Below are 26032 nucleotides of genomic sequence, written 5' to 3'. Positions count from 1 at the left end.
TAATTTGACTTGTGACATGTTCCTGGCTACTACTGTATTGGACAGCACAGATTTAAAATGAAGGGATCAGATAGCATATGCATATTTTGTAGAAATAAATAGAAAGCCTGTTAAACATGATTGTCTACAAGGTGGGGAGAATTTAAAGGGAACATTTCACTGAGTCATCTTGCACTTTTGATCTTCTGCTACATGCATGCATTTGGTTGATTAAACTTTTGGGTCTTTGAGGGGGAATAGAGAATCATCCTTTTAAAAATGTTATTCAGGTTATACCTTAAGTATCAACTGAAGCGAATAACTGGGCAAGAATCAGAACTCTAAGCTTCAAACAATTTTTGTTATTAGGAGGTCTCCATAGAGAGTTTTATTATTTGGCTTGAGATAGCTAGTAAGGTAAATATTGGTCAGTGAGGTTAATAGTTTCTGGTTTCAGAGAAACTAAAAGCTACAAGTTTTGAAATACGGTCCTACAATTATAGAGCTGTGAGAATTGCTATCCACAGAAAATTATATATCCAGATCTCCAACTTTTCTCACCAAAACCATGCTCAAATATATATCATCATTATTAAACTATCACTCAAGCCCAAGTGGCCTTATTTTTGCATTTGAAGATAACAAAATACTTGTCATTACATTTCAATTCAATGTATCCTTGGTCATGGATAGTTTCTGCTGTGTTCTACTGATGGGTCATGTAGCTAATTTACTGAGGTTTCTAATCTTATCTGGGTGTTGAGGGAGGGGGTAGGGGAAGAGGAAGCTGTATAGCTATCCTTGTTAAATTAACAGTAAAGGAATGAGGGCCACTTTTTCTAGACATGGTACAGATGGAATTGGCTTCAGCTTGTTTATAATCTGTTGCTAGTTTTAACAACTTGTTTTGAAGATATTTGAGAGGAAGGAGGAAAAGGTTGGAAGAGAGAGCTAAGGAAGTTTTTCTCAGGGGGCAGTTGGAATGAAACATTTTAAATCTGTGAACAGTACACTACTTTTGGAGAGCTGTATCACTATAAAATTCCAGGTTCAAGTAGACTTAAAGCAGCTTTGTTAAGTTACATTACGAGTCAGCAGGAATCATTCTTCCTACTGCAATCTAAAATAAATCCACTCTAGTGTAGGTGGTAGCAAGCACCAATGACCTACTGTTAATAAACTAGATCACTTACTCTTACATTCGAGATGTAAATGAACATATCCTGGATTTGCATCACATTATACCAGCATATACCATAGACACCAAGTTATGTCTGCAGATTAATTTGGCCTGATGTTTGGATAAAATTGAAGCAGAACTGTCATATTCCAATTTGTCGGTATAAAGTGTAGTACTTGTAGTTACTTGCTATTAAGAAAGAATTCTTAGAAAGGAGCATTATTTATTGAATATAAGTTGTTCTTGATATTAACAGGCTAATATCTAAAAGGTACAGTTTATGGTCTTGGAAATAAAATGATAATCAGCCCATATCCAAATGCTTTGAATAGAAACAAAAGGATGTACTGGGGATAGGGTGAGTCAACTCTGTTTATACAGGTTTTCACATGACTTTTCTTTTAAAAAGTATATGGAATGCATCCAAAACAAATACTGTTTTGTTAGATGAGAAGACCAAAAGGGAAATCCTAGAGAAAGGAGGATGGATGATCTGTCTTTAATGTCAAAACTGACAAAAACACATCCCCCCTCTTTTGCTCAAGATAATTTTCTCAACAAGACCCAGATTGCTTCAGTCTTTGCCTATCACCCTTTGAAGCACTCTCCTTATTATTAGGAGTGGGGGCAGGGTTTCCTTTGAGGATTTTTACAGCATGAAGAGTTCCTCCTTTAAATACTTTCACATGATGAGGGAATTCTGCTTTCAAAGTGCTGTCATCACTGTGGCTTCTCTGCCATAAGACGATTTATTCTTGGGTGAAGGTCCTTCTTAGTTTGATTGTCAATAGGACTTACCTTTCTAATGGATTCTCTTTCTATAGAGCTTGCTTGTTCTGAGAGACACAGCAAAAGGGCTCAACGTGCTCTTTTGTTCACCTTACTGATGAAGTTGACTGGTGATTCTCTTTTGAAATATGTTCCATCATATACAGTTACAGACTTCAACGTGCCTCTGTCAGTCTCCACCAATAAAGATGTGGGTGACATGTCCAATATTCCTGCTTGAAAGCTGTATTTCTTCTACAGTGCAAAGGGACACTGTGAGTTTGAGGATGTCTAGTGTCTTTTCCAATGTTTAGATAGCACCATGGTAAATAACAAAGACTATTCAAGTGTCAACAGTGTTCCCAGAAACATTGAAGTCTTTTGAGAACCTGTGCTCCATGTCACTCCAGATCACCCTGCTCAACTCTTAAATAGTCTTTTGGAAAATTCTATAAATATTTAATTCATGAAAGCAAAATGTATAGCTGTATGGTTTCATAGCTCATTTGAAAGCAGTTCTCTCCCCTCCCCAAAATCTTTAGTAGGCAGTGATTCACAATTATTAGAAAAAAATTGGAATGAATAAACCCCAAATAAAGCATATCGTTTTCTCCATATTATTGCCTAAAGGTGAGTTTTTAAGTCTTCCTGGCTGTTTTAGATAAATGAATAAAAATCTTACCTATATCCCAAACTAGATGAGATCATTTACATCATTACTCTTGGACTTTCCCTTTAAACAGTTTGGTCTTTAGAAGGTGCGGGAATTGGTATTGTCTAGCAGGGTACCCCGGAGAAGGCAATGGCACCCCACTCCAGCACTCTTGCCTGGAAAATCCCATGGACGGAGGAGCCTGGTGGGCCACAGTCCATGGGGTCGCTAAGAGTCGGACAGGACTGAGCGACTTCACTTTCACTTTTCCCTTTCATGCATTGGAGAAGGAAATGGCAACCCACTCCAGTGTTCTTGCCTGGAGAATCCCAGGGATGGGGGAGCCTTGTGGGCTGCCGTCTATGGGGTCACACAGAGTCGGACACCACTGAAGTGACTTAGCAGCAGCAGCAGCAGGGTACCCATTCACTATTCCCTTCCACCTAGCAGCTCTTAAGTGCAACAGTGTATCTATCAACTAATCCAGACTGGTAGTAAACATAATTCTTAAAACCTACAACTTCCTTCCTGCTAGAGTGTTTAAATGATTGACCTCTCAGCCCTTCACTGAGGAAGAAAGTGGAGCTTAAGTAGAGCGCCTAGACTAAATCAGCTGTAGATTAAGACAGATTCTAGTTTTGGCTTTGCCACTTCCTGCCTGAGTAAGGTTGGCAAATAACTATTCCTTCTGCTCCCCAACCCTCTCCCTGCACAACCCAGTAAAGTAAGTAACCTAGATGATCGTTATGTGTTTTTACCACCTTAAATAAATAATAAGGATATTTCACCTGGATGGAGAGGCTTAATTATAGAAATTGAGCCAAATTGGATAGTCCAGTGAGAAATTAGAACTGATATTCCTTAATCTGCTTTTGTAAAGGAGTATGATTATGTTCTCTCCTCTTGTGGACTCTATGATGTTCTATTAATATTCATTCCGCTTTCTTCTATAAGCCAAATTGAAAATCAGTTTAATATACATCTCACCTGTACCTCTGTACTGTATATCATGGGAAGCTCTGAATATACTGAAGTCAATTACCTTCAAGATGCTCACCACCTAAGCAGGGAGAAAGCATGAAAACAAATCACAAATCTAGTGTGATGAGTAGAACAAGATAAGTATACACAAAACACAGGGGTAAGCATGGGAAATACATATATATTTCCCTGGATCTATTTTAAATTCTAGAAATAGGAAAATGTGTGCAGTGGGGGAGGGTGGTAGCTTTATGGTAAATTCTTTAAAAAAACAAAACCTCCTGAATCTTTACCTGTTTATTGCTGAATCAAATATGTCTCCTCATAATATTATTTGCTATAAACTGGAATCAAACAAGTTAAGACATGGAAGGTTTTCAACAAAAACCAGAATGTTCTCTTTCTTTTCATAGATAAATTATTTTTCAATGTCTTAAAACTTTGGGATTCTGGTGGTTAAGATGGTTGAGTCTGCCTGCAATGCAGGAGACCCGAGGTCAATCCCTGGGTTGGGAAGATCCCCTGGAGAAGGAAATGGCAACCCACTCCAGTATTCTTGCCTGGAAAATCCCATGGATGGAGGAGCCTGGCAGGCTACAGTCCATAGAGTTGCAAAGAGTTGGGCACCACTTCACTTTCACTTTAAAACATTACCACTAAGTTTCTCTTTAGTATTGGTGGCCTGGCGTGCTGCAGACATGGGGTCGCAAAGAGTCGGTCATGACTGAGCGACTGAACTGAACTGATTGGTGCTTCTGTCGTTAAACAAAGAAGAGCACTGAAATGCGTCAAGTAATCATTAAAAACCAAATAGTGTAGCCCAGAATATGTTGAGAGTCCCTCTGGAATTTAGAAAATGGGGAGAAATGAGTTTTCTTAAGGATACTGATGTTTCTTAGCATAATTAGGTTTTATGGATTATTAGCCTATATCTACTAAGTTAAGGTTTTCTTTGTGATTTGTAGCCATCTTGAATTAAAATCAAGGAATTGGAAAGTGTTTAAACTCCAGGTGTTAAATCTAGCACTATGAAAGCTGTACTGTTGCATGAGGGGAGTGCGGGGTGGGGAGCTTGGGGGAATTTAGTATAAAAACCTGGTCTGAGCTAATTTGTTTTGAGACTGGAAATCATATTGTTGAAACTTGCATTCTGTTTTCTTTAAATAGGTGTATTAACACAAAGTACTCTGCTTTCAATGGGCTTCCTCCTTTCTACAGGAAAAATTTCGCTTCTGGAAAAGAATTGCACAAGCAATTCAGCAACATTGCACCTCTTTCATCATTTTAGGAATACAGACTTCAGCTCAGTAACTCCAGACATATTTTCTGGAAACATGTAAAAACAAGCCCATAAGTACTGAACGTAAAACCTGGGTACACCCATAAACATGTGTACAATCTTAAGGTCTACTTACCACTGAGTTTTTTAAAGCTGTGTGCATATTTTAAAAATCACTAGAATAAATGAAAATTGGAACAAGATGCTGTTTGAGAGAAGGTGCTACCTGGAGATTCCTGAGGAATACTGCTCTGTAACTGTCCTATGAAGTGAGCACGCCTCTTGCCCATCAATAGATAGCACCTGTGCTTTCCAGACTACTTCCTGTTGTTCAGTCGCTAAGTCATGCCTGACTCTTTTTGAACCCATGGACTGCAGGATGCCAGGCTTCCCTGTCCTTCACTATCCTCCTGGAATTTGCTGAAACTCATGTCCGTTGAGTTGGTGATGCCATCCAACCATCTCATCCTCTGTCGCCCCCTTCTCCTACTGCCCTCAGTATTTCCCAGGATTAGGGTCTTTTCCAGTGAGTTAGCTCTTCGAATCAGGTAGCCAAAGGATTGGCTTCAAAGCTTCAGCTTCAACATCAGTCCTTCCAGTGATTATTCAGGGTTGATTTCCTTTTGGATTGACTGGTTTCATCTTGCTGTCCAAGGGACTCTCAAGAGTCTTCTCCTAAGAAATTATATTAAGATGGAAACAACAGAATTTAAAAAACATATATTTTAACTATCCAAGTGTTAGTTGCTCAGTTGTGTCCAACTCTTTGTGACCCCATGGATTGTAGCCCACCAGACTCCTGTTCATGAAATTCTCCAGGCAAGAATACTGGAGTGGTTAAGTCATTCACTTCTCCAGGGGATCTTCCTGACCTAGGGATCAAATCTAGGTCTCCTGCATTGCAGGCAGATTCTTTACCATCTGAGTCACCACGGAAGCCCTTAACTATCCAAACTAAGTACTAAAAAAGTACGGTTCCTAAAGAAATATGGAATAGTTAAAGTTAACAGCCAGACCAGTTGGATTGTGTTTTGGAAAAAAAATTTTAAAAATCACACTGTAAAACTCATAGTGCTTCCGAGCTATGCCCAGTGACTCTGAAGATAAGAACAAGAAGTGGAAGTGGTGAAAGAGAGCTTTGTAAGTTTGGGGATGTGCTCAAAACTACTGGGTGTTCTAAGAGAGTCTCACAAAACATAAATCTCAATGCAACTGTAATCTGGATGTGAGGAAAATGTTATTCTTAAAAATAGTTGCATTTTTGCAAAATACTTTAACCTTCAGTCTTCGGCCTTTCTTTTCTCAGGTTGAAAAAATTAAGCATGATTTATATACTAAAGATTTCCTTTCTGTGCTTAGTATTCCTTTTAGAATGGCATTCTAACCCATGGTTGTATCTCTCTCTGTTTCGGTTCTTGTGTGTGCTCTGCCCCAGGTTGGCCTTCATTCCACGACGTGATCAATTCTGATGCGATCACATTCACAGACGACTTTTCCTATGGGATGCACAGGGTGGAGACCAGCTGCTCTCAGGTCAGTGTACCCCACCTAAAAACCCCAAATGTTGCTCATTCTGCTTTGCAAACACTGCCAAGACTCCTGGTTGTGCTAAATGTAGTAACTAAGGCCAACTGACCCATCACAAAAGCGACAGACAAGCACAATGAGGTCTCTATCAAGTCCTAATGATATCTCAGTCTTGAGGAGTTTAGCAAGTCCTATTAAATGTCAGTCATTGGCTTCAACGCTAGTAAACAAAATCATTGGTAGGAAAAATTCTTCTCATTGACTCAATACAGTGGGGAATTGAATGAAGATTTCATTACGTGACTTCACGTGACCTGACATTTTCTCTCTATGTGTACTCATTGTTCAGTCATCATACCTCTAATGGTAACGATCCCAACATGGTCAACAAAGACCCCAAAAACGTCTCTCCTTGGATGGATGTGAGGAGGGAAGTTGGAGAACAGCAGTAGGAAGAGGAAGTTTAGTGGCAGGCTGTGCGAGGGCAGAGAGAGAACGTGCGAGAAAATAATTTCTTCTATAAGTCTCCTATCCTCATTTCTAAGGATGTTCCTTTCACTCTCCTCTGACTGAATCAGTGCCGGATCTAAGGGGGAAATGAACATGTGTTGAGGAGGAGGGAAAAATATAGTTAATCTGTCATCAAGAAACTTGAACTTAAACCCAAAGACATGGCCAGAACATTCTTGTACATAGAACTAGAGCAACTGCACATTCTAGTCCAGAGTAGGTCATCCTGCTCTACTTTGCTTTACATAAGTGAAATGGAAAGTCTGAGTGCTGTGGTACCGAAGCGCACTGATGCTAGAGTGCGTTGCTGGGGGCTGTCTCTTGTACAAATTAGAGGTGGAGGGGCACCGTCAGGCAGCTGTGAGGGCAGAGGGATTGCCACGTGAGCCTCCCTCAGCATTCTTCCACCTGCCCTTTAACCCTGTTCTTCAGCCACAGGAGTTTTAGGGAGGAGGTGGCATATTTACTACCAAGTAGGGAGGAAGATTGGTTTGAACCTAACCATCTGATGAATTTCTATTTTATTTTATTTTTTTTAAAGTAAAGCTGGCAAGTGAACTGTATTCTAAGTATGAGGACCACTCTCTCCCTTGAAAAAGTAGGCTTTATATCTTATCTAAGTCACATTTTCAATTCACCCTCATTTCTCAGATCTGAGTGTAAGTGAGAAAGTGGTACTTTTTGATTCTGGGTCTCACCCTCAGAGATTTCTAATTTAATTGGTCTGGGTGAGGTCTGAACATCAACCTTCTTAAAAGCTCCCCAGGTAAATGCTCACAGTAACCTTCTGAGTAGATAATGTTTCTGTCTCTCTTACAGTGGAGGAAACTGAGGTACAAGAAGTACAGTTACACTTGTATAAATATTCATAGATTGAACTGAGATTTGAGTGTGGGCATTTAGCTCCAGAGCTTTTTATGGTGCTCAAATGGATAGATAAGTAGATAGATACAAGCACCATAAAAAGTCATGTTGAAATAAGAAAAAAACAAATCCGATGATCCCCCAGCAGTTAGTTCAATTCAGTTCTGGATTCAATTGAATGTTTATTTTCATAACTTCCACAAAAGCAAATTGCAAACATCTACCCAGGAATCTAAAACATTTGACAAAAAAGTGAGATGGGATGGTACATAGTCATTTATAACTTAGGTACATAGTATTTAGTAAACCTCCCTTAAGGCTAATGGTTGTGGGTGTTTTTTTTTTTTTTTTCCCTTTAGATTTTTAAGCTGCCTTAAAGGCTGTTGTATGACTGCTCCTTTTCTTTTCACTCAGAACCTATTTTCAAACATTGAGTTCTATGAAAATTATATGAAAAGGGACAGAAAAAGTGGGGCATAAGATAGTAACTTTCCTTCAGGGCCTACTCTCTGAAGTCTTTGTGACTAATTCTTAAAATTCACAGTTGGAATACACTTCCTCATTTCTCTGTGCCAGCCACTGAGGTGACATCAGTAGGAGTCAAGATAAGACCCTTAGGAAGGTGTCTTGCAGGGACCAAAGAGGAATGAAACCACAAACTGTGCCCAAATTAGGCAACACTCATAACAGACACCACACTAACCCGGGCATAGCTCTCAGCCCTTGGTTAAAGGCCTAGTGACTGTTACTGTTCTTTGGGTGCAGTTGGGTAAAGCACTGATACTCCTTTTCAGCCTCTTTTTCCACCACCTTTATTTCTCACGTAAGAAAGTGCATCTTGCTGACGATGCGTGATGTGTGTGTGGTCAGTTGTGTCCAACTCTATATGACCCCATAGATGGTAGCCAGGCTCCTCTGTCCATGGGATTGTCCCAGGCAAGAATACTGGAGTGGGTTACTATTTCCTCCTCCTGGGGATCTTCCAGACCCAGGGATCGAACTCATGTTTCTTTTGCTTCCTGCATTGGCAAGGGGATTCTTTACCACTGAGCCACCTGGAAAGCCCAGAAAGTGCTTGACCCTTTCTTAAATAAAAGTCTTAAATTTACAGAAAAGAGCAAGGGATATTTGTTCCGTTTCTTTCTTAAATGTGGAGAGAAAGGGAGGGAAATTTGTTCCATTAATGCATGTGCAAAAGTGCATGCTTTGGGAAGTAAGTGCCACATAGAAAATAATCAGGTTCCAGCCCCAAAGAATATGTTTGCTGGAATCTTCCCCATGTGGACAGAGTGGGCCTGTCTGCCCCACTTTGGGCTAATAGCTCACTAAGCCAAAAGTGTGTATCTTTCCTTTCAGTTTCTTTGTCTTTTAATTTGTGCTTGACACATAAATTTATTTTTCTTTTGTTTTACATTTTTCTTTAGTTTTCTCTTTTCTATTTTCTCATTCATCCTTTTTATCTTGACATGGTGGGGAGGGGGGCGGGGAACTGATTTAATGCTTTCCTTACTAGAGAATGGAGAAGGCAATGGCAACCCACTCCAGTACTCTTGCCTGGAAACTCCCATGGACGGAGGTGCCTGGTAGGCTGCAGTCCATGGGATCGCTAAGGGTCGGACACGACTGAGCGACTTCACTTTCACTTTTCACTTTCATGCATTGGAGAAGGAAATGGCAACCTACTCCAGTGTTCTTGCCTGGAGAATCCCAGGGACGGCGGAGCCTGGTGGGCTGCTGTCTATGGGGTCGCACAAAGTCGGACACGACTGAAGCGACTTAGCAGCAGCAGCAGCATACTAGAGAAACTGCTTGTATTTTACTTCCTGGTTTCTCATCCTTAATACTGTTTTTCACTATCGGTTTATCTTCTTTTATCTTTTATTCTTTCAGTTTATGTAGTCTTCTACTTGCAACTTATCCCATTTTTTTTTTTTTTAACTTTTGGATGTTGACATGGTAACTTATCTAATTTGCTTCTCCTCTTAATAAAACTCTTGTGTTTTGAGTTTACATGGCTTGTCATTTCTCTGGACTGAATTGCATCAAAGGAGTTTGTGTTATGACAAATCTGTTAGTTGTTTTCAGTAGCTTAGAGACATTTTCAGTTGGACATGTTATGTGGAATGCTTCTTTCTTTATGGTAAAGATGGAGCATCTAAACAAGAAGACCCTTTTACTGCCAACTTAACACCAATAAACTGAGCTTCTGTGGATAAAACCAGTAGATTCAACTTGCCTGCAAGGCAATATGGTGATTTTTTTGGTCTATGGGTCTCTAATTCTTGCTTTAGTACTTAGAATTCTTCTTCCTCTTCTCCTTTTTCTCCCCTCCCTCATCCTCCTTACTCTTCCTCCCCTCTCCCTTCTTCATTGTTATATGAATCACACCATGCAGTTAAGCCTCATATTTGGGTGCATGCATGCATGTTAAGTTGCTTCAGTAGTGTCTGACTCTTGGCGACCCTATAGACTGTAGCCCGCCAGGTCCCTCTGTCCTTGGGATTCTCCAACCAAGAAAACTAGAGTGGGTTGCTGTGCCCTTCTCCAGGGGAGTCTTCCTGACCCAGGGATTGAACCTGGGTCTCCTGAATTACAGGTAGATTCTTTACCGTCTGAGCCAGCAGCTGCTGGTGCTGCTGCTAAGTCATTTCAGTCATGTCCGACTCTGTGCCACCCCATAGACGGCAGCCCACCAGGCTCCCCTAAAGCCCCCTATTTGGGTAGAAATGACAAACACATTGGGAGCCATGCCTCCCGCCTCTTTATACTACATTGTGGCTTTTCCATGTGTCCAGTGACATCTTAGGTTGTGATATTTTAGTAAAATTTTTATTGAGAAAATTAAGATTTATTCAGTACAGTAACCACTTTCCAGAGAAATAATACAGTCAGGTCCTTCTAAAAGAATCTCTGTGCTTCTCAGTGATTTTTTAGAAGGACCTGATCTTTAAGTTAACAACACAGAAAATAAGCAAGGGTAGTAGAGCTTCTTTATTTCCTTCATCAGGATTCCTGCTTCTGAAGGAAACTGGTTATCCTTTATATTCTGATGTTCATTGCAACTATACCTGTTCTGTTTCACCATTCTATCTTCTAAGTTAAGGAATTATACTCCACTTATCTCTTCCAAAGTGGAACTTTATCTTAAATCTGCCCACTTTGGGGTGGGCATAGGTAGGTATCTCCCCCCTGGCTGTAACAATTTCCTAACAATTCTCAGTTATAAAGAATTTTCCTCCATTTTATATAACTTACATTTTTAGCTAGTGATAAAAATATGTTGCTTCTAATCCAGTTTCACTGATGACTATCAATAATTGCTTGACAGCTTCTCCCTAAACCTCCAACCCCAGCCTGTTTAGCAACATTGTCAGGAATTTAAATTCAGTGGAAAGAGGTAAGATTTGCATGATATAAACTGTAGTTCAGCAAGATAAGTCCCTCCTGGAAATACTTGGGGAATTCTTCCTTCTTTAGATCGAATTTCTACATCTGCAGCAAATGGGAGACCAATAAATCACTGAACATTTTGTAATAATCTTTGAGGAAACCACCAGAACCCTGAGTTTACCCAAGCTGGACTCTGTTTATGACTGTAGCTATTACTGTTTGAATCTATAGTAGAGTCCCTTAGTTTGTTTTAGATCAGTATTAATTTGTTCTAAGTCAGCCAAATCAACAGAAAGGTAAATATCCACCAACACAAAGTATTTTTCAAGAGTTGAGCAGTTTTGGGTAAAACTCCAAACCTTATTAATCTTTTGCAGATGACAACTCATATATTGCTGATGATTAAAGATACCCATGTGTTACAATAGGGTTTCAGACTCACAGCCCCCTCTCTTTTTCTTGATCTTTCAGTAAAATCATAATGCTAAACTGGTGACTTCACAATCCTTTCCTTGGCAAAAGATTAATATCACAAGCACAGAAGAAAAGAGCCCTACTTACGCACAAGTGTCTTCAATAACAGTGGGAGAAAACAGGATACTACTGGCAAAGTCAATTGCTTTTCTTCTTAAAACTCTTTTCTCCTTCCCATCCTGCCCCATGCACCCAAGTGTAAAAGCCCGGCTTTGAAACCACTTCATCTTGTAGATCAAACACTTAAGAGAAAATGACAACAATAAAGCCTAAAACATCCTAGGAATAGCTGGGAGAAAACCCTCTAAGACAGTTGGAAATACATCAGTGCAGAAATATGTAACTGGGTTCAATGTACTATTTGTGTTTCTTATGCACACAATTGAGAATTGCAGTCAGATTTTAAGGAATTATGTTAAATTTGATGCCCAATCACTTTTTTTGGATGTGGGGGGTGGGGTGGGCGTCCTTTCCTTTTGTTCTCTGCAGGTTCTTTAGTTGCCAGTTTTTCTGAGTGAGAGGCTTAGGTGATAAAGGATTCCTGTGGGAATTTAAAATTTTTCTTTTGAACAATGCTTATCTCATGCTTCCTCAGAATGAGAGCTAGAATATTCTGCCATAGTTTGTATTTTACCTATAAATGAAAGAAATACATAACTACCTTAAAACAACTTTCAAAATGCACGCCGAAGATTCTACCCTGAAATAAATCATTAACAGCAGGTTTCAGAGATTTCTTCATCGGGCAACCAGTTTGTTTCAGTTACAACCAGGTGTGCTGAGAGAGCCCAACACATTGCCAGTTGGCTGGGGCAGGGGAGGCAGAGCTCGCAGGCAGCTAAAGAAACAGTGCGTCACTGACAACTTTCATTCATCATCCCAGCCTTCCGCCAGGGGTAGAAGGTGGAAAGAATGGGCTCCATGTGCGTTCCCCTCAGGGAGGAGCCTTCAGGGTTTGTGCACTTTTAAAAGAAATTGAGTACTAGTCTTTTGGACTGCAAGGAGATCAAACCAATCAATCCTAAAGGAAATCAGTCCTGAATATTCATTGGAAGGACTGATGCTGAAGCTCCAATACTTTGGCCACCTGATGAGAAGATCCAACTCATTGGAAAAAACCCTGATGCTGGGAAAGATTGAAGGCAGAATGAAAAGGGGATGACAGAGGATGAAGATGTTTGGATGGCATCACTGACTCAATGGACATGAGTTTGAATAAGCTCCGGGAGTAGGTGATGGACAGGGAGGCCTGGCATGCTGCAGTCCATGGGGTCACAAAGAGTCAGACACGACTGAGCAACTGAATTGAGCTAAACATTTATGGGAGACTGGGTGTTCCTGGGAGGAAGCAGAAATGGTACCGTGTGGTTAGGCTTCTTCCAGACAAGTGGTCTTACAACTTTACAGGCAGCCAGATGGGCACGTGTGTGGTCAGTGGTAGTTCAGTTTCTAATTCATGTCCAACTCTTATGACCCCATGGACTGTAGCCCGCCAAGCTCCTCTGTCTGTGGGATTTTCCCAGGCAAGAACACTGGAGTGGGTTGCCATTTCCTTCTCCAGGGGATCTTCCCTACCCAGGGATCTAACCCAGGTTTCCTGCATTGCAGGCAGAGTCTTTACAAACTCAGCCACCAGGAAGGCTCATGTATGTGGTCGCACAGATATAAATGAACACCTTGCTCTTCCCTCCAGCTGGCTCAAACCGTAAAAAATCTGCCTGGAGTACAGGAGACCTGGGTTCAACCCCTGGGCTGGAAAGATCCTCTGGAGAAGGAAATGGTGACCCACTCCAGTATTCTTGCCTAGAGAATCCCATGGCTAGAGGAGCCTGGTGGGCTACAGTCCATGGGTTCCCAATAGTTGGACACGACTGAGCGACTAACACCACACTGTACTGCTCCTCCCTCACTTATGTGAGCCTGGAGTGAATCTTCCAGAACATCTTGTGCAAGCATGATGAAGCAATCACTCTTGTTTTTAGGGGACCCACATCTTTTCTGAGGATTTCCCTACCCCATCCCATCGCCAACCCATACAGTTGTTTGCGAATGATTTTTGTTGCCTTTTCCCAATTATAATTTCTCCTCCTCATCTCCCTCCCGTTTTCTCTTGCCTGGATTAGGGACATCTAGAATCTGTATTTTTCTTACTGTTTAACCAAAAGACTAGTGTCAGATTTAGCAACTGAAACTGCAGGCTGATAACGAACTCAAATCCAATAGATTAAATTACTCTAATTTGGGGGATGAATGACCTGGGCACTAAATACTACAAAATGGCTTTAAGTATACCGTTGCTATGCTTTATTTTTGAAGTAAGATAAATAGAACCATTCGCTAAATATGCTTGAGATGATTCATAAAGGTGCTATCATTTATTTTTGCCCAGATAACTGTATTCTCTCATTAAAAAAAAAAAAAAATCTATCTGAGGCTTTTATGTGAAAACTCCACCTCTCAGATGCCAAGTGATCAAAGTGCTGGAGCTGCACGTGAGATCAGTAATTGTGCACACATACTGGTCGCCGAGAGCACCGGTTCCTGTTGGCCTGCACACTGACTGTTCTGGCAGGCAGAAATAGGTGCTTTCCTGTGTCCATTGGGTAAGCATATGTATTTTCACTGGTGCATCTTAGCTGCTGATGCCTGAAAATTTGGCCTCAATTGTTTATAGAAAGGAAAAGCAATCTGAGCTGTCAGCCTTGATATTACCTAAACCTGCATAAAATGTGGAAAAATAATGCAAGATTTGTTTTTTAGGCCTGTTTCATATTTTCCAGGCAATAGATCAAATCAGTTCAGGGTTCATTTTTAGTTCTTTAATAAGCTGACACAGTATGTTGGCAGTAAAATAAGAATGCACTTTTAACATGGAAGTGCCATAGAGTCGAAGTTGCTATTTGTGCTGTTTATTAATAATAGCGAGCCCTCGAGAATGGAGCTTAGTGCTTTCAGTGGGGAAACTGAGATTCTAGTCCTTTCCGTTGTAATAAGCCCCGTCCTTCACTTCTCTCTCATCGTCTCCATTTGGTATGGAGGGACAGAAAACCCCATTCCCTTGTCAAGCCCTTCTTTCTTTCCCTGCAGTTTATAAGTGTTTTATACACCAAATGAGCACAGTGAAAAGAATTAATAAATCGTCTCTATGCCTCTTCTCGCATGTTCTTCCCTAAATCTTGACTCCTCCATCTGCTGGAAATGTGCTCCCCTAGATCTGCTTCTTCACTCCCTCCAGGTTCTTATCCCAGAGTTGCCCTGGGAGAACTGCCGCTGACCACCTCACCTGGAGCGCCAGCTCCCAGTCTGACAGTCTGCATCACTTTCTCTGTCTTAGTTTCTGTGGGTTGGTTGGTTTGCTGTTTGTTTGCTCCTTAGTGTTTATTTCCACCTGCTATGCCTACAGCTCCTTATTACCTTTGTGTTTTCTGTCTCTACCAGTGGAATGTAAGTTCCATGAGGCCACTGCCTGTACCTCTGGAGTCTGGGACAGTACCTGACATAAAGTGGGTGCTCCATAAATATTTGTGGAATGAATAAATGGGGATCACTTGCCCCAGGCTTTGATTTCTTTGTTACATGACAAACGATATGTTTTTGTAGCCTCTTTAAATGTGGCGTGCCAACGTCCTGGTGGGCTGCCGTCTATGGGGTCACACAGAGTCGGACACGACTGAAGCAGCTTAGCAGCAGCAACACCAATATCTCCATACCCTTTACCCTGTCCCTGCTGAGAAGGATGGGAGGTAGTTAGTGTGACCTGTGCACTTGTCTCCTGGAGCTGCACTCAGCAGCAGACTGGTGAGCCAGCCTATTTGGAGACACTTTCTCTGGGCTGGATTTCTCCTAAGCGCCATCATAACCAACCATCCCTCCTTTTGCCTCTGTCTGGACTCTCCGCCTCTTCTCCTTCCCCTCTGGGGATAGTCAGTAGCATGGATTGAGCTCGACAGCTTGTTTCTTCTCCACATGATCCAGTTCGTGCAGGAAAGCAACCCGCCTGGTACCCACCTATCCGAGGCCAGAAAAAAGGATTGCAAGGACTAGTGACATTTCCATTCGCCACTCTGCAGTCCTGGCGACCATAACATAAATCTGTTGCGCCCTGCCATTGCTTTACTGGGTTCCAAGAACATCCAATGCTTTTCTGATGTTAAGTTTTACTGCCCATGAAAGCAAACAACACCTCCGTCATGGCCAGTTACACAGTATCTTTTACAGTGGACTTCTGCATACCTGAAACCCACCCATCCAAAGCCAAAAGCAATGCCGGGGGCGGGGGGGCAGGTGGAGTGGGTGGGTGGGAGCGGGTGGAGATTTTATTCTGCCATGTTTCTTACAAGGGAACATCAAGGGTCAACTCAATTCATAAAATTACTGCAGTCATTTTTCAGCTGGCTGAGCGGCTTCACAGATCAAAAAATACAGTGGCTCCTAAATGATTTCTGATATGCACAATTCTAGTGTTTTTTATTCTCAGCATGTGGTGCAAAGCCTGCCAGAAACCATCTTTGTAGCTATTGACAGGCAGATTAGAAATCATCCACGATGGTTTCCATCATTTCTCTACAGGCCGGTCATCCATTTAAACCGCTGACTGCAAGTTCCCTCAAAGCCTGCGTTGTACACACTGCTGACCTACAGTTTGCTCTTCTGTTGCAGTGCGGTGCTCACCTTGGGCACATTTTCGACGATGGACCTCGTCCAACCGGCAAAAGATACTGCATAAACTCGGCATCCTTGTCTTTCAGCCCTGCAGAGAGCAGTGGCGCCCAGGGGGACAGCGCGGGGGGCAGCCCGGCCCCCGGTGACAAGACGGAGCTGTAGAGATGCAGCCGGAGGCGGCGACAGAAGAAACAAGTGTACTTAATGCACAGCTTATTAAAGCGAATCCCATAGCGTTACTCTCAGATCTATTTTTTCAAAACTAGAAGGGCAGTTTTATGCTATTGGTATTTTTCTTCTTGCTTAAACAGAGGCCCTGGCCATCCATGCATTTTGCTGTTGACTAGATGGGGAACTGCAGATCTTGAGTGAACTCAGAGATAGCTTCGTGAACCTTCTTTACAAGCCACTTGGGTAGCATTTGGCATTATTTTCTTCGCCCACATAGCTTCCTTTGCTTTCTTTTATTTCCGCCCCCCCCCCCCCCCGCCCCCCTTGCTTAAGAGGCAGAAGGTACTCGGTCTTCAGACAAGAAAATCAAGGTCTGCTCTGCAAAGCTGAGACCAGGGCTGAGGGGTGATGGGGATGTTGAGACCTGCGAGACACATGGCCTGGAGGCATTTGTGCAGATCCACCTAAGATAAGGATGGAGTGATGTCTTAGGAGACCTTTCAGCTTTGTGGAAAGTTTGAGCTAAGGTCGTTTATTCTCACTAAAAGGGTGTGAAGGTCTAAAGTCTTTCCTTATGTTAAATTGTTGCCAGATCTGAGGGGGCGCCCTGAGTGTTGTGGCAGAGAAGTAAACATTACCTCATGATTAGGCCTTTATTTTTATTTTTTCCTTGAAAACATCAGAATGTAAGATAACTGTAAAATGTTGAGCCCCATTTTGTCCAAAGTTCACAAAAGAAGAATGCCTGCCATTGCCTTTTGTAAGTCTGTTCCTCCACACCTAATACCAGCTGCAGCTGGAAGAGCATTTTGGTGAATTCCCCATGTAAAATAAAATATTGGGAACAACACACTTCATTAAGGCAACAGAATAAGAGCGAAAGCAGAGAAGGCTGAGGAGGAAGCCTGGGGGCTAGATGTCCAGAGCCCTGCAGAAGAGCTGACCACAGGTCACCAGCAGAGCCTGGCAGGGGCGGGGGTGGGGACCTTGTGCACAGGGCCAGGTGACCTCCTAGAGGATGTTGGGGCTTAAAACAGAAACAGCCGGGAGCTCACGTCCCACCCTTGACACTAATCTGCTGTGTGACAAGGGACAAGCTATTTGTTCAGCCTCTCCATGTCTATTCTTTATGTATAAATGCGGACTTAGAATATTTGTAAAATAATTGACACTCTCAGGGGAAAATTACTGTATTGCTGTACAATTAAGATCAGTGTTGTAAAATTAAACTGATCTGGTTCTAATTGCCTCAAAGGCCGAAGCCCAGGCATTTGAAATGGAAAGAAGCAGAGAGGGGGTTGACTTAGCTGATTGGTATGGAAACAGTTGGGCCAAGAGCCAGAAATTTTTCTTTGTAGCAAGATGGCTGGTTTTACTCTAAGAAGCTTGGCTCGGCTCGGTTGCTGTATAACATTGAGTCTGGTGGGATGGATGTCATTGAGCACAGTAAGGTTTTTATGGCTCTGAGCAATGGTGATACGCACTGGTATTGCCGCCAGGTGTGAAGGTACAGTATATGACTGATATATATTGTGTTTGTAGCCTTAGTGCTAAGCCCAAAGTATAGCTTTTAAAAAATAATATTTTGTAAATTTTTGAAAGCTTATGAAAACTGACATCTTTCCTTATCAGCACCAAGACCAAAAATAAGAAACAGAAACACGTGACAATCTTAAAGAAATGAAGAGAAACTAAAATGAAAAGTTGTGATCAATCCAAGTGTCAGTGCGGTCATGCCCACATCCTTCTGTGTCTCCACATGCCACCTGGTGAGGCCCTGACCTCCTGTGATCTTCACTGTCACTCGGGCCACACCTTTGCCATTCCAGGCCCATCGTGCTCTTCCTCCCTCGGCTCCCAGATGTGGCACCTCAGGTCCTGGGGTCACTCTGGAGTTCACAGGTTTCACTCCCCTGAGACACTGAATTTAAAACCCTTGAAGCCTCAGCGTCTAGACTATCCTAGAAGTCTTTTCTGACCTCACAGGAAGAGTCCCAGCTTTCCCAGCAACCCAAGGACCCCTAAAGAAACAGGTCTCCCAGGAGATGTCTGTCCCTCATGTGGTCCATCCTTTGGAGGCTCACACAGCACTTCTTGACTGGCTCCCTGCCTTACGTGGTGGCCTGCCCTGGGGTCTGCTGGACACAAGCCACAGTGTTGGGGTAGACAAGGAAGATAAACGAGGGGCTTCTCCCTCTCCACAGAGACTCTGGATTTTCATTGTTCCTCCAGTTTTATTGTAGGGCTTAACATTCCCCTCAAAAAGCTCATCTTCTAATGCTTGGTCTTTGTTTCAAGAAAAGCCAGTTTTCTTCTACCACATTTTCCAGCATCAACTTTAAGAAAAATGCAACCTCCATTGCAAAAAGAAAGTGGGGTGTATGCCTGTGGTTTAATTTCAGGTTGCTTTTGAGTTTAAGTGGTATCGAATTTCAGTATATTTCTGTCTTATGTTAAAGAAATATATTACTAAAATGTAAGTGAGCAATAATGTCAGCTGTCGAGCACTAGATTTATTTTTGCAGGATATGGAGTGCAATGAACTGAGTCAATATGGTGAGGTGTATGTGATCTGCAGGAGTTATACCATTTAACATAGGAAATGCATGGGACTTTCCCTCTCTGCACTCAGACCCTCCCTATACCATTAGGAGACGCAGGTTTCTTTGCTGATGTGCAAAAAAGTTATGTCCATACACTTAGGTAGAATGGATCTGAAGAAGGCAAAAATTCATATTGTACTAGGGGACATTTCTATGTGTTCAAACTTTTCACTTTATAGATAAATTTAAACTAAATGCAAATGACATAGCAATTTGAAAGTCTCCATGTTCATTGAATTGAATATGCCTTGCTTTAAAATACAGAATATGATGAAAGGGATTAGCATTTTTTCTGAGAGTCAAATACTACTTTTGCCTTAGACAGCTTTGTAATAATATTTCTCTAAGCAATTCAAAACTTTTGAAAAATGACATGAAATTTTCATTAAAAACCATTTTCCTATGTTTATTGTATATGGAAATTATTCAATAAAATTTCTTTATAAAAATGTTTTCCTCTCTGATTCCTAAGTGAAAGTGAAGTGAAAGTGAATTTGCTCAGTCGTGTCCGACTCTGATTCCTAAAGACTTCTCTTATTTTTATCATAGATGCATAGACCACCCATTGGAGCTTGCCACAGGCTGCTCTGTTTACCTTCTTACCCAGCTGATGTGTCTCTTTGTAGAGAGGGCCTTTATCTGGTGTGACCTTCATAAGCGGGCTCTGAGAGTAGGGTCTAGTCTGCTCTCCATACCTCAGGCCCCAAGAGAGGCCTCCTGGGATCCAAAAGGTTGGAGAGAAGGGAAACATTTACAGAATTATTCTGCCTTTACCTCACCTCTGCAGAATCTTCAGCGGCTTGTATGTATTTTTGTGCTTAAGACATGGACTCTGGAAAGTTGCATCACGATAACTCTATAGCTGAAAATGCAGGAATGACACCGTGTCGATGCCTGGGCTTCTGTTAAAGAAATTGACAGGAGACTTACCCTGTCATCAAGGACTGGTTTCCAGGGAGATATATTAGGGGTATTTCCCCACTGCTCACAGATGATTCACTTTTAAATATCTCTAACAGAAGAGTTTTAATATAGTATTATTTGTTATTAAAAGTTTTTAGTTTAATTTTTTGGTTCGTTGTGTTGATTTGTTCATTTTGAGAGGAGAATTGAGGTGATGAGGACTTTTGTTTTTCAGCCAGTTCTTTAAGAGTCATACTCCTGGGATCCTAAAATTCACAGGCCAGCAATTTCATGTAGTGTACCTGAGAACAACACTTCTCAGGTGTGGTCCTGAGAAGTGTGGTCCCCAGATGACAGCATCAGCATCACCTGGGAACTTGCTATAAATCTGAGTTTTCAGGCTTTCTCCCGTGCTCACTGCATCAGAAATTCTGGTAGGGCCTTATCAAGCTATGCGTTAGCAGCTGTCCTTGTTATTCTGGAGTTTGTTCAAGTTTAAGAACCACTGCCTTGGAACTTCCCATGAAAAAACATCATTTAGCATTAATTCTAAAGGCATTTCTATCTGACCCTCCAAAATGGCTTATTTTGTCATCACTGGTTATCTCCCTGTAGAAGTGGGTCACTTTTCCCAAAACTTCATGTCTTTCTGCTATTCCTGTTCTTCACTGCTCATCTGTCTTGTTCTGGAAGACTAACTGGTTCTCATCAATCAGCACCACCTTAGCTCTTGTTCACATATCTGAGTTAACCTTAGACTGCCCAGTGGTGCTCACCGCTGCCTCTTTAGAACATGGCAGGGTTCATCTCAGCAATTCCAAGAACTAGAGGACAGATGTCACTGCATAAATTTACATCATGACCGTTCCCATTTCTTTCATCATCACTTTTTTAATCCATTAGAGGAGATTTTTACTAAAGTGCCATATACCCAAATTGTGACTCCTTTTTATCAGAAAACTGCCGCTGTTATCCAGATCTTAACAATGAAATGATTTCTAGAAGATGCTGGTTAAAAAAAAAAGTCTTGGGACAGGCTTACAAGCATCCTGTAATGACATCTTACCAGTGTTTATTGTGTATTACATAAGTGATAGAAATTTAACCATTTTAATGTGAGACCTGAAGAAATGCCACATAAAAGAATCGTCTGGAAAGAACTCTTCCTATCCAATACCTCCCAGAGGCTAGCCTTGTCCTGGACCAACCTGGAAAGGGATTGGCCAAAGGTGATTATAGGTTCTAAACCAAGCTACTCTACAAATTCATCATGCAAGTAAGGGGCATTTATGGAACTATGATAGGATAAGGAGACTAGAGATTTAGGAACCAAATCAGATCCTCAGGCCTACCTGAGACTTACCCTAATTTTTAGATTGGTTTACGGAATCACACCATTGTCAAATTCTGGATGCTAGAGAACCTCATTTTTATTTCAAGGTTTGCAATTCCCCTCCCTGCAGGGTCACCACCACCACCATTCCCAGCAAACACACACACTCACCCTTACAATCCAGGCTGGTCAGGAACCAGACAGATTTTCAGGAATGAACAGCAGGACAAGTCAGTAATTTTTAAGTACTTACCTCAGCACTGTTCTGAAAAGATAAGGGAGTAGAAAGGTGTCAAAATAACTAGAAAGCAAAGTAAGAGAATGTTGCGAAGGCAGGGCTATCAGTGATAATCCTATCAGCTGGAAATGCCTAGAGTCACTCACCTGGGCCCTAGTAAGTTTCCCACAGACATCTCCCTTTTCCAAACCTGGCCAGACCCTTGTGGTTCTTATTATGGTTACAAGACGCCCTCAGCAATAACCGCCTGGAAAGTTTGAAGCAAAAAGTGTATTATTTATGAGCCCTGGAGAATACCAGGCATGCCCTGGGACAGTAGAGAAAGAATGAGTGAGCACAACCTGGGGTTCTGCTTTTATATTGGATTGAGGGTGGAACCCTAGGGCTTCATGGGCTCACTCTTTACTGGTGAATTTAAAATGTAAGAGCTAGAATTTAAAGATGGGAAAAAAAAGAAAAAACAAGTGGCCCAAGTGGCCAGTTATCTAAATCAATCAGGATCTCTAGAGCAAAGGAGCCTGGGTCAGGGCAAGGGGAGGGAGATGACGGAAGGGGTGGGGAGGAAGAGTTCCCCTGTCCTGGCTCTTCAGTCATGTGACTGCCAAAATGTTTATTCAACCCAGCCCTCTTTGAAGTGGATGCCTTGGCAATGGAAGCTTAAATCAGACATTTACGTTGCAAAAGAAAAGCCAACTGTCAGCGCTTATATTACAACCTACCCCGTGATTCCAGGCATTCTAGTCAACGGTGAGGACATTAAAGGCCTAGGTAGCTGATATGCTAAAATTCAGGTGTAGGGCATGTTGTAAATAGAAATTGCACATGTAAATTGGATTATAGTAGCAAAAACTAGAATAATTATATAGGCAGTAGTGTGAAATCCTGTAGGTACCTGTTGCCCTAAACTTGAAAGGTCCAGTCCTGAAAATAGATCAGGGATCTCAGGAGCCCTGGAAATCTGTTCAAAGATTTGGTAAGATTGTGGAATATTTTAACATCTTGGGCCATCTGGTGTAAAAAAGTTTGAGCCTGTCCTGAGTTGGTGAAAGTGAAAGTCGCTCAGACACGTCTGACTCTTTGCAATCCCCTGGACTATAGTCCCTGGAATTCTCCAGGCCAGAATACTGGAGTGGGTAGCATAGCCCTTCTCCAGCAGATCTTCCCAGCCCAGGAATTGAACTGGGGTCTCCTGCATTGCAGGTGGATTCTTTACCAACTGAGCTATGAGAGAAGCCCTGAGTTGGTAGGTTGCTCCATATCTCATTGAACCAGGTCTCTGAGTCCTGAGAATAGGTCAGGCTCCTCTGTGCATAGAATCTTCCAGGTAGGAATACTGGAGTGGGTAGCCATTCCCTTCTCTGGAGGATCTTCTCAACCTAGGGATCGAACCCAGATCTCCTGCATTGCAGACAGATTCTTTACCATGAGTCAACAGGGAAGCCCCTTTAAAAGCATACATTATCTCATAGAACAATTTTTCAATGTGATGAAAGCCAAGTTTACTAAGAGACTCAAATATCTTTGGTTCCACTGTAGTAAGAGGTCAAAAGTAGGTAAACCTTAGAATTGGTTAGTAATTAACATTGTTTCAGTATTTTTTCTTATTTGGAAATGATCAAGACATTCAATGAATTCCCATCATTTCATTTAACTTAGCAAAACTCTGAAGTTTCAAGTTACCAAAGAGATTTGGGAAGTTATTTTTAAGTAGAAATTCTATAAGACATGATTATTGCTAAAAAGTTGACCTACATTTTTATTTCAATTACATACATCTAAATTATTTTCTCCCAACAATGATGTTTAGACTATTAAGGAACTTTCATTAGACAGATGGCCATTATACCCAGCTACATTTCTTGCTGACAAATTTTGTAAGCATTGACATAAATTTGTTTGAATCGTAAACCCTGGTAGGACAAAAGTTGTTTATCCGAATTAAATTTAATGCTGATAACTCTAAAGATATACCTATTTTAATTAGAGCAAATTTAAACTAGAATTATTTATCAAAGATTACTCCAGATCATGTGAATTTGAAGAACATTTTGGTTAGTTTCTCCATTACTGAGTTTTAGGAATACTCAATTCATAAGTGCCTATTTTTAAGCCAATTAAGTAGAGCTCTTTTACAAATTATGGGCTTCCCAGGTGGCACAGTGGTAAGGACTCTGCCTGTCAGTGCAGGAGACACAGGAGACGTGTGGGTTTGATCCCTTGGTGGGGTAGATCCCCTGGAGGAGGAAATGGCAACCCACTCGAGTATTCCTGCCCGCAGAATCCCGTGGACAGAGGAGCCTGGTGGGCTGAGTCCAAAGAGTCTCAAAGAGCTGGACATGACTGAGCACACACACACACACACATATACACGCTTTTATAAATTAATGTTGGCAATGTCATCTGCAGATAGAAAGAGAAAAAATCATATAAACATAACATACATCTGTAGACATACATAAACATGCAGACAGATACAGAGACCCTGTAACTTCTGTTCCAAGATTTTAGCCATGAATCATGTACAACAACATAAAACTCACTAGGTCATAAATAATAGTTGAATCCAAATTGGCAGAACAATTTAAGGTTACCTGCTTCAATGGCTGAAGTTTTTACTAATATTTGTGGAAAAGATTTTTAAGATTTATATTTGTCCTTGACAAGTCATCTTGAGGCTGTGGGCTAGGTTTGGGACAGAGAGCTTTTACAGCATTTTGTATTTTAAAAGGCCGATTTCTCCTCGCACCAAACCTAGTCCACTTTGCTTAAGTCTCAGGTGATTGTGTGCAGAGTCGCAATTGCCTCCTGAGGTGTTTACATTTCAAAGACACAGTAAGCTATATGTCTTCAGGAGACAAAGATCATAAATTTTCTCCTAGGAGTTTTACTGCCTTTTGGATGGTGATGGCAGTCTCAATAAAATGTAGCAACTGCTGCCCTGTAATTAGAGAGTCCTTTGTAATAGTAATTCTCTGGACTCAAGGTCAAGGGGGACCCCCCCCTGCAAGACCAGAAATGAAGAAGGGGATCATTTGGGTCAGTATGGCCAAGAAAATGATGAACCCATGGTAAGTGGGTGCCGTCGCTTCAGTCTTGTCCAGCTCTTTGCAACCCCATAGACTATAGCCTGCCAGGCTTCTCTGTCCATGGAATTCTCCAGGCAAGAATACTGGAGTGGGTTGCCAGTGCCTTCCTCCAGGAGAGCTTCCCTACCCAGAGATGAAACCAATGTCTCCTGCATTACACCGATTTTTTACCACTGAGCCACAAGGAAGCCCAGCGAACCCAATGGCTCATGCCAACTTTGCACTAAGTCTTAATGTTTTCCATTAACTGTGAGCTTTAACAATGATCACTGATGCAAGGATGGCCCAGCCCCAGGCCGTAAATATGCCAATGAGGAGAGGAAAGACCCTGACACAGATATCATGGCTCTAGGGCCTTGGCCTTGTAATTTCCCTCTTCCTTCTCACTAGAGGCTTCGATAGTCCTGTCAGCTTCTCCACAGGCACAGGGACACCTCGTGAGCCCTGGCTTCTAGTTCAAGCTCCTCCCCGCATCTCATGAGGCGCCCAGGGGAGGAGTGGACAACTAAGGAAGAATGAGGGGAAGCTTGCAGAGAACTTTGCAAGCTCCTTTGTGAGTGTTAGCTTGACTGGGAGCTCTGGAACCAGCTGGACAGCTTGTTCAGGTATTTTTATCTGAAAACGTGCAGTGAGCAGGTGCCACCAGTGGGGCTCCTTAGAAAAGTCACAGGCGATGAGGCAGCAGCATGCATCCTTGGTTTCTTGGTGAGGCTGCGTGTGAAGTGTGGTGACCACGCCCTCTGATGAGCCAGATGTGGCCTCCTTGCCTCCCCAGCAACTTTCCAGGATGTTCCAGAGCACAGGGCAGAGCCCCTGAGGCCTCGGCTGCTCCAGCTCAGAGCTGAAGAGTCGCTTTCTGCACTTTGGGTGCCCTCTCCCCCTTTTTTTTTAAGATTTTTTTTTTTAATATGTGTGGATCTTTTTAAAGTCTTTTATTGAATTTGTTGCAATATTGCTTCTGTTTTATGTTTTGGTTTTTTGGCCACCAGGCATGTGGGATCTTAGCTCCCCAACCGGGAATGGAACCCTTACCCCCTGCATTGGAAGGTGAAGACTTAACCACTGGACGCCAGGGAAGCCGCAGGGTGCCTTTCTGATCAAGATTTTCCTCTTCTCAGTCCTTAAAAGTGTGGCACTGAAGAGTGTCTGCTCATGCTTGTGGGAACTGGGCCATGTTGGAAGATGAAGATGAACACCCAGCCTGCTTTTCAGGGTGACATTTGATGGTGGTCACAACCAGGAGCAGGATGCTTGGCAGGCAGTTGTTGTGAGTGAGGGTGTGGGGGTGGCAGTGTGCATGTGCCTGTCTAGAAGCAGGTGGGTAGTGGGGGCACCAAGGCCTTGTTGTTGTTCATTGTTCAGTCGCTCAGTCATGTCCGACTCTTTGCAACCTCCTGGACTGCAGCACGCCAGGCTTCCTTGTCTTTCACTA

The 26032-nt window shown here is 42.1% G+C and overlaps 1 protein-coding gene across 5 annotated transcripts in view; it reads left to right on the top strand.

Moving 5' to 3' along the window:
- The window catches only part of MSRB3 (methionine sulfoxide reductase B3), a 182592-nt gene extending 163101 nt beyond the window's left edge, over positions 1 to 19491 (top strand). For 4 of the 5 annotated variants that reach the window (NM_001435236.1, NM_001435233.1, NM_001435234.1 and 1 more), the window contains 2 exons: positions 6275 to 6372; positions 16264 to 19491. In NM_001435236.1, coding sequence (NP_001422165.1) covers positions 6275 to 6372; positions 16264 to 16428 — 263 coding nt within the window. In that variant the 3' untranslated portion in view covers positions 16429 to 19491. The remainder of the gene's footprint in view (positions 1 to 6274; positions 6373 to 16263) is intronic. The other variant, XM_059886948.1, reaches the window with a different exon arrangement.
- The last annotated feature ends 6541 nt before the right edge of the window (positions 19492 to 26032 follow it).

The sequence above is a fragment of the Bos taurus genome, chromosome 5, assembly GCF_002263795.3.
Source record: "Bos taurus isolate L1 Dominette 01449 registration number 42190680 breed Hereford chromosome 5, ARS-UCD2.0, whole genome shotgun sequence".
NCBI classification, from domain to species: domain Eukaryota; kingdom Metazoa; phylum Chordata; class Mammalia; order Artiodactyla; family Bovidae; genus Bos; species Bos taurus.
This window is presented reverse-complemented; position numbering and strand designations above follow the sequence as displayed.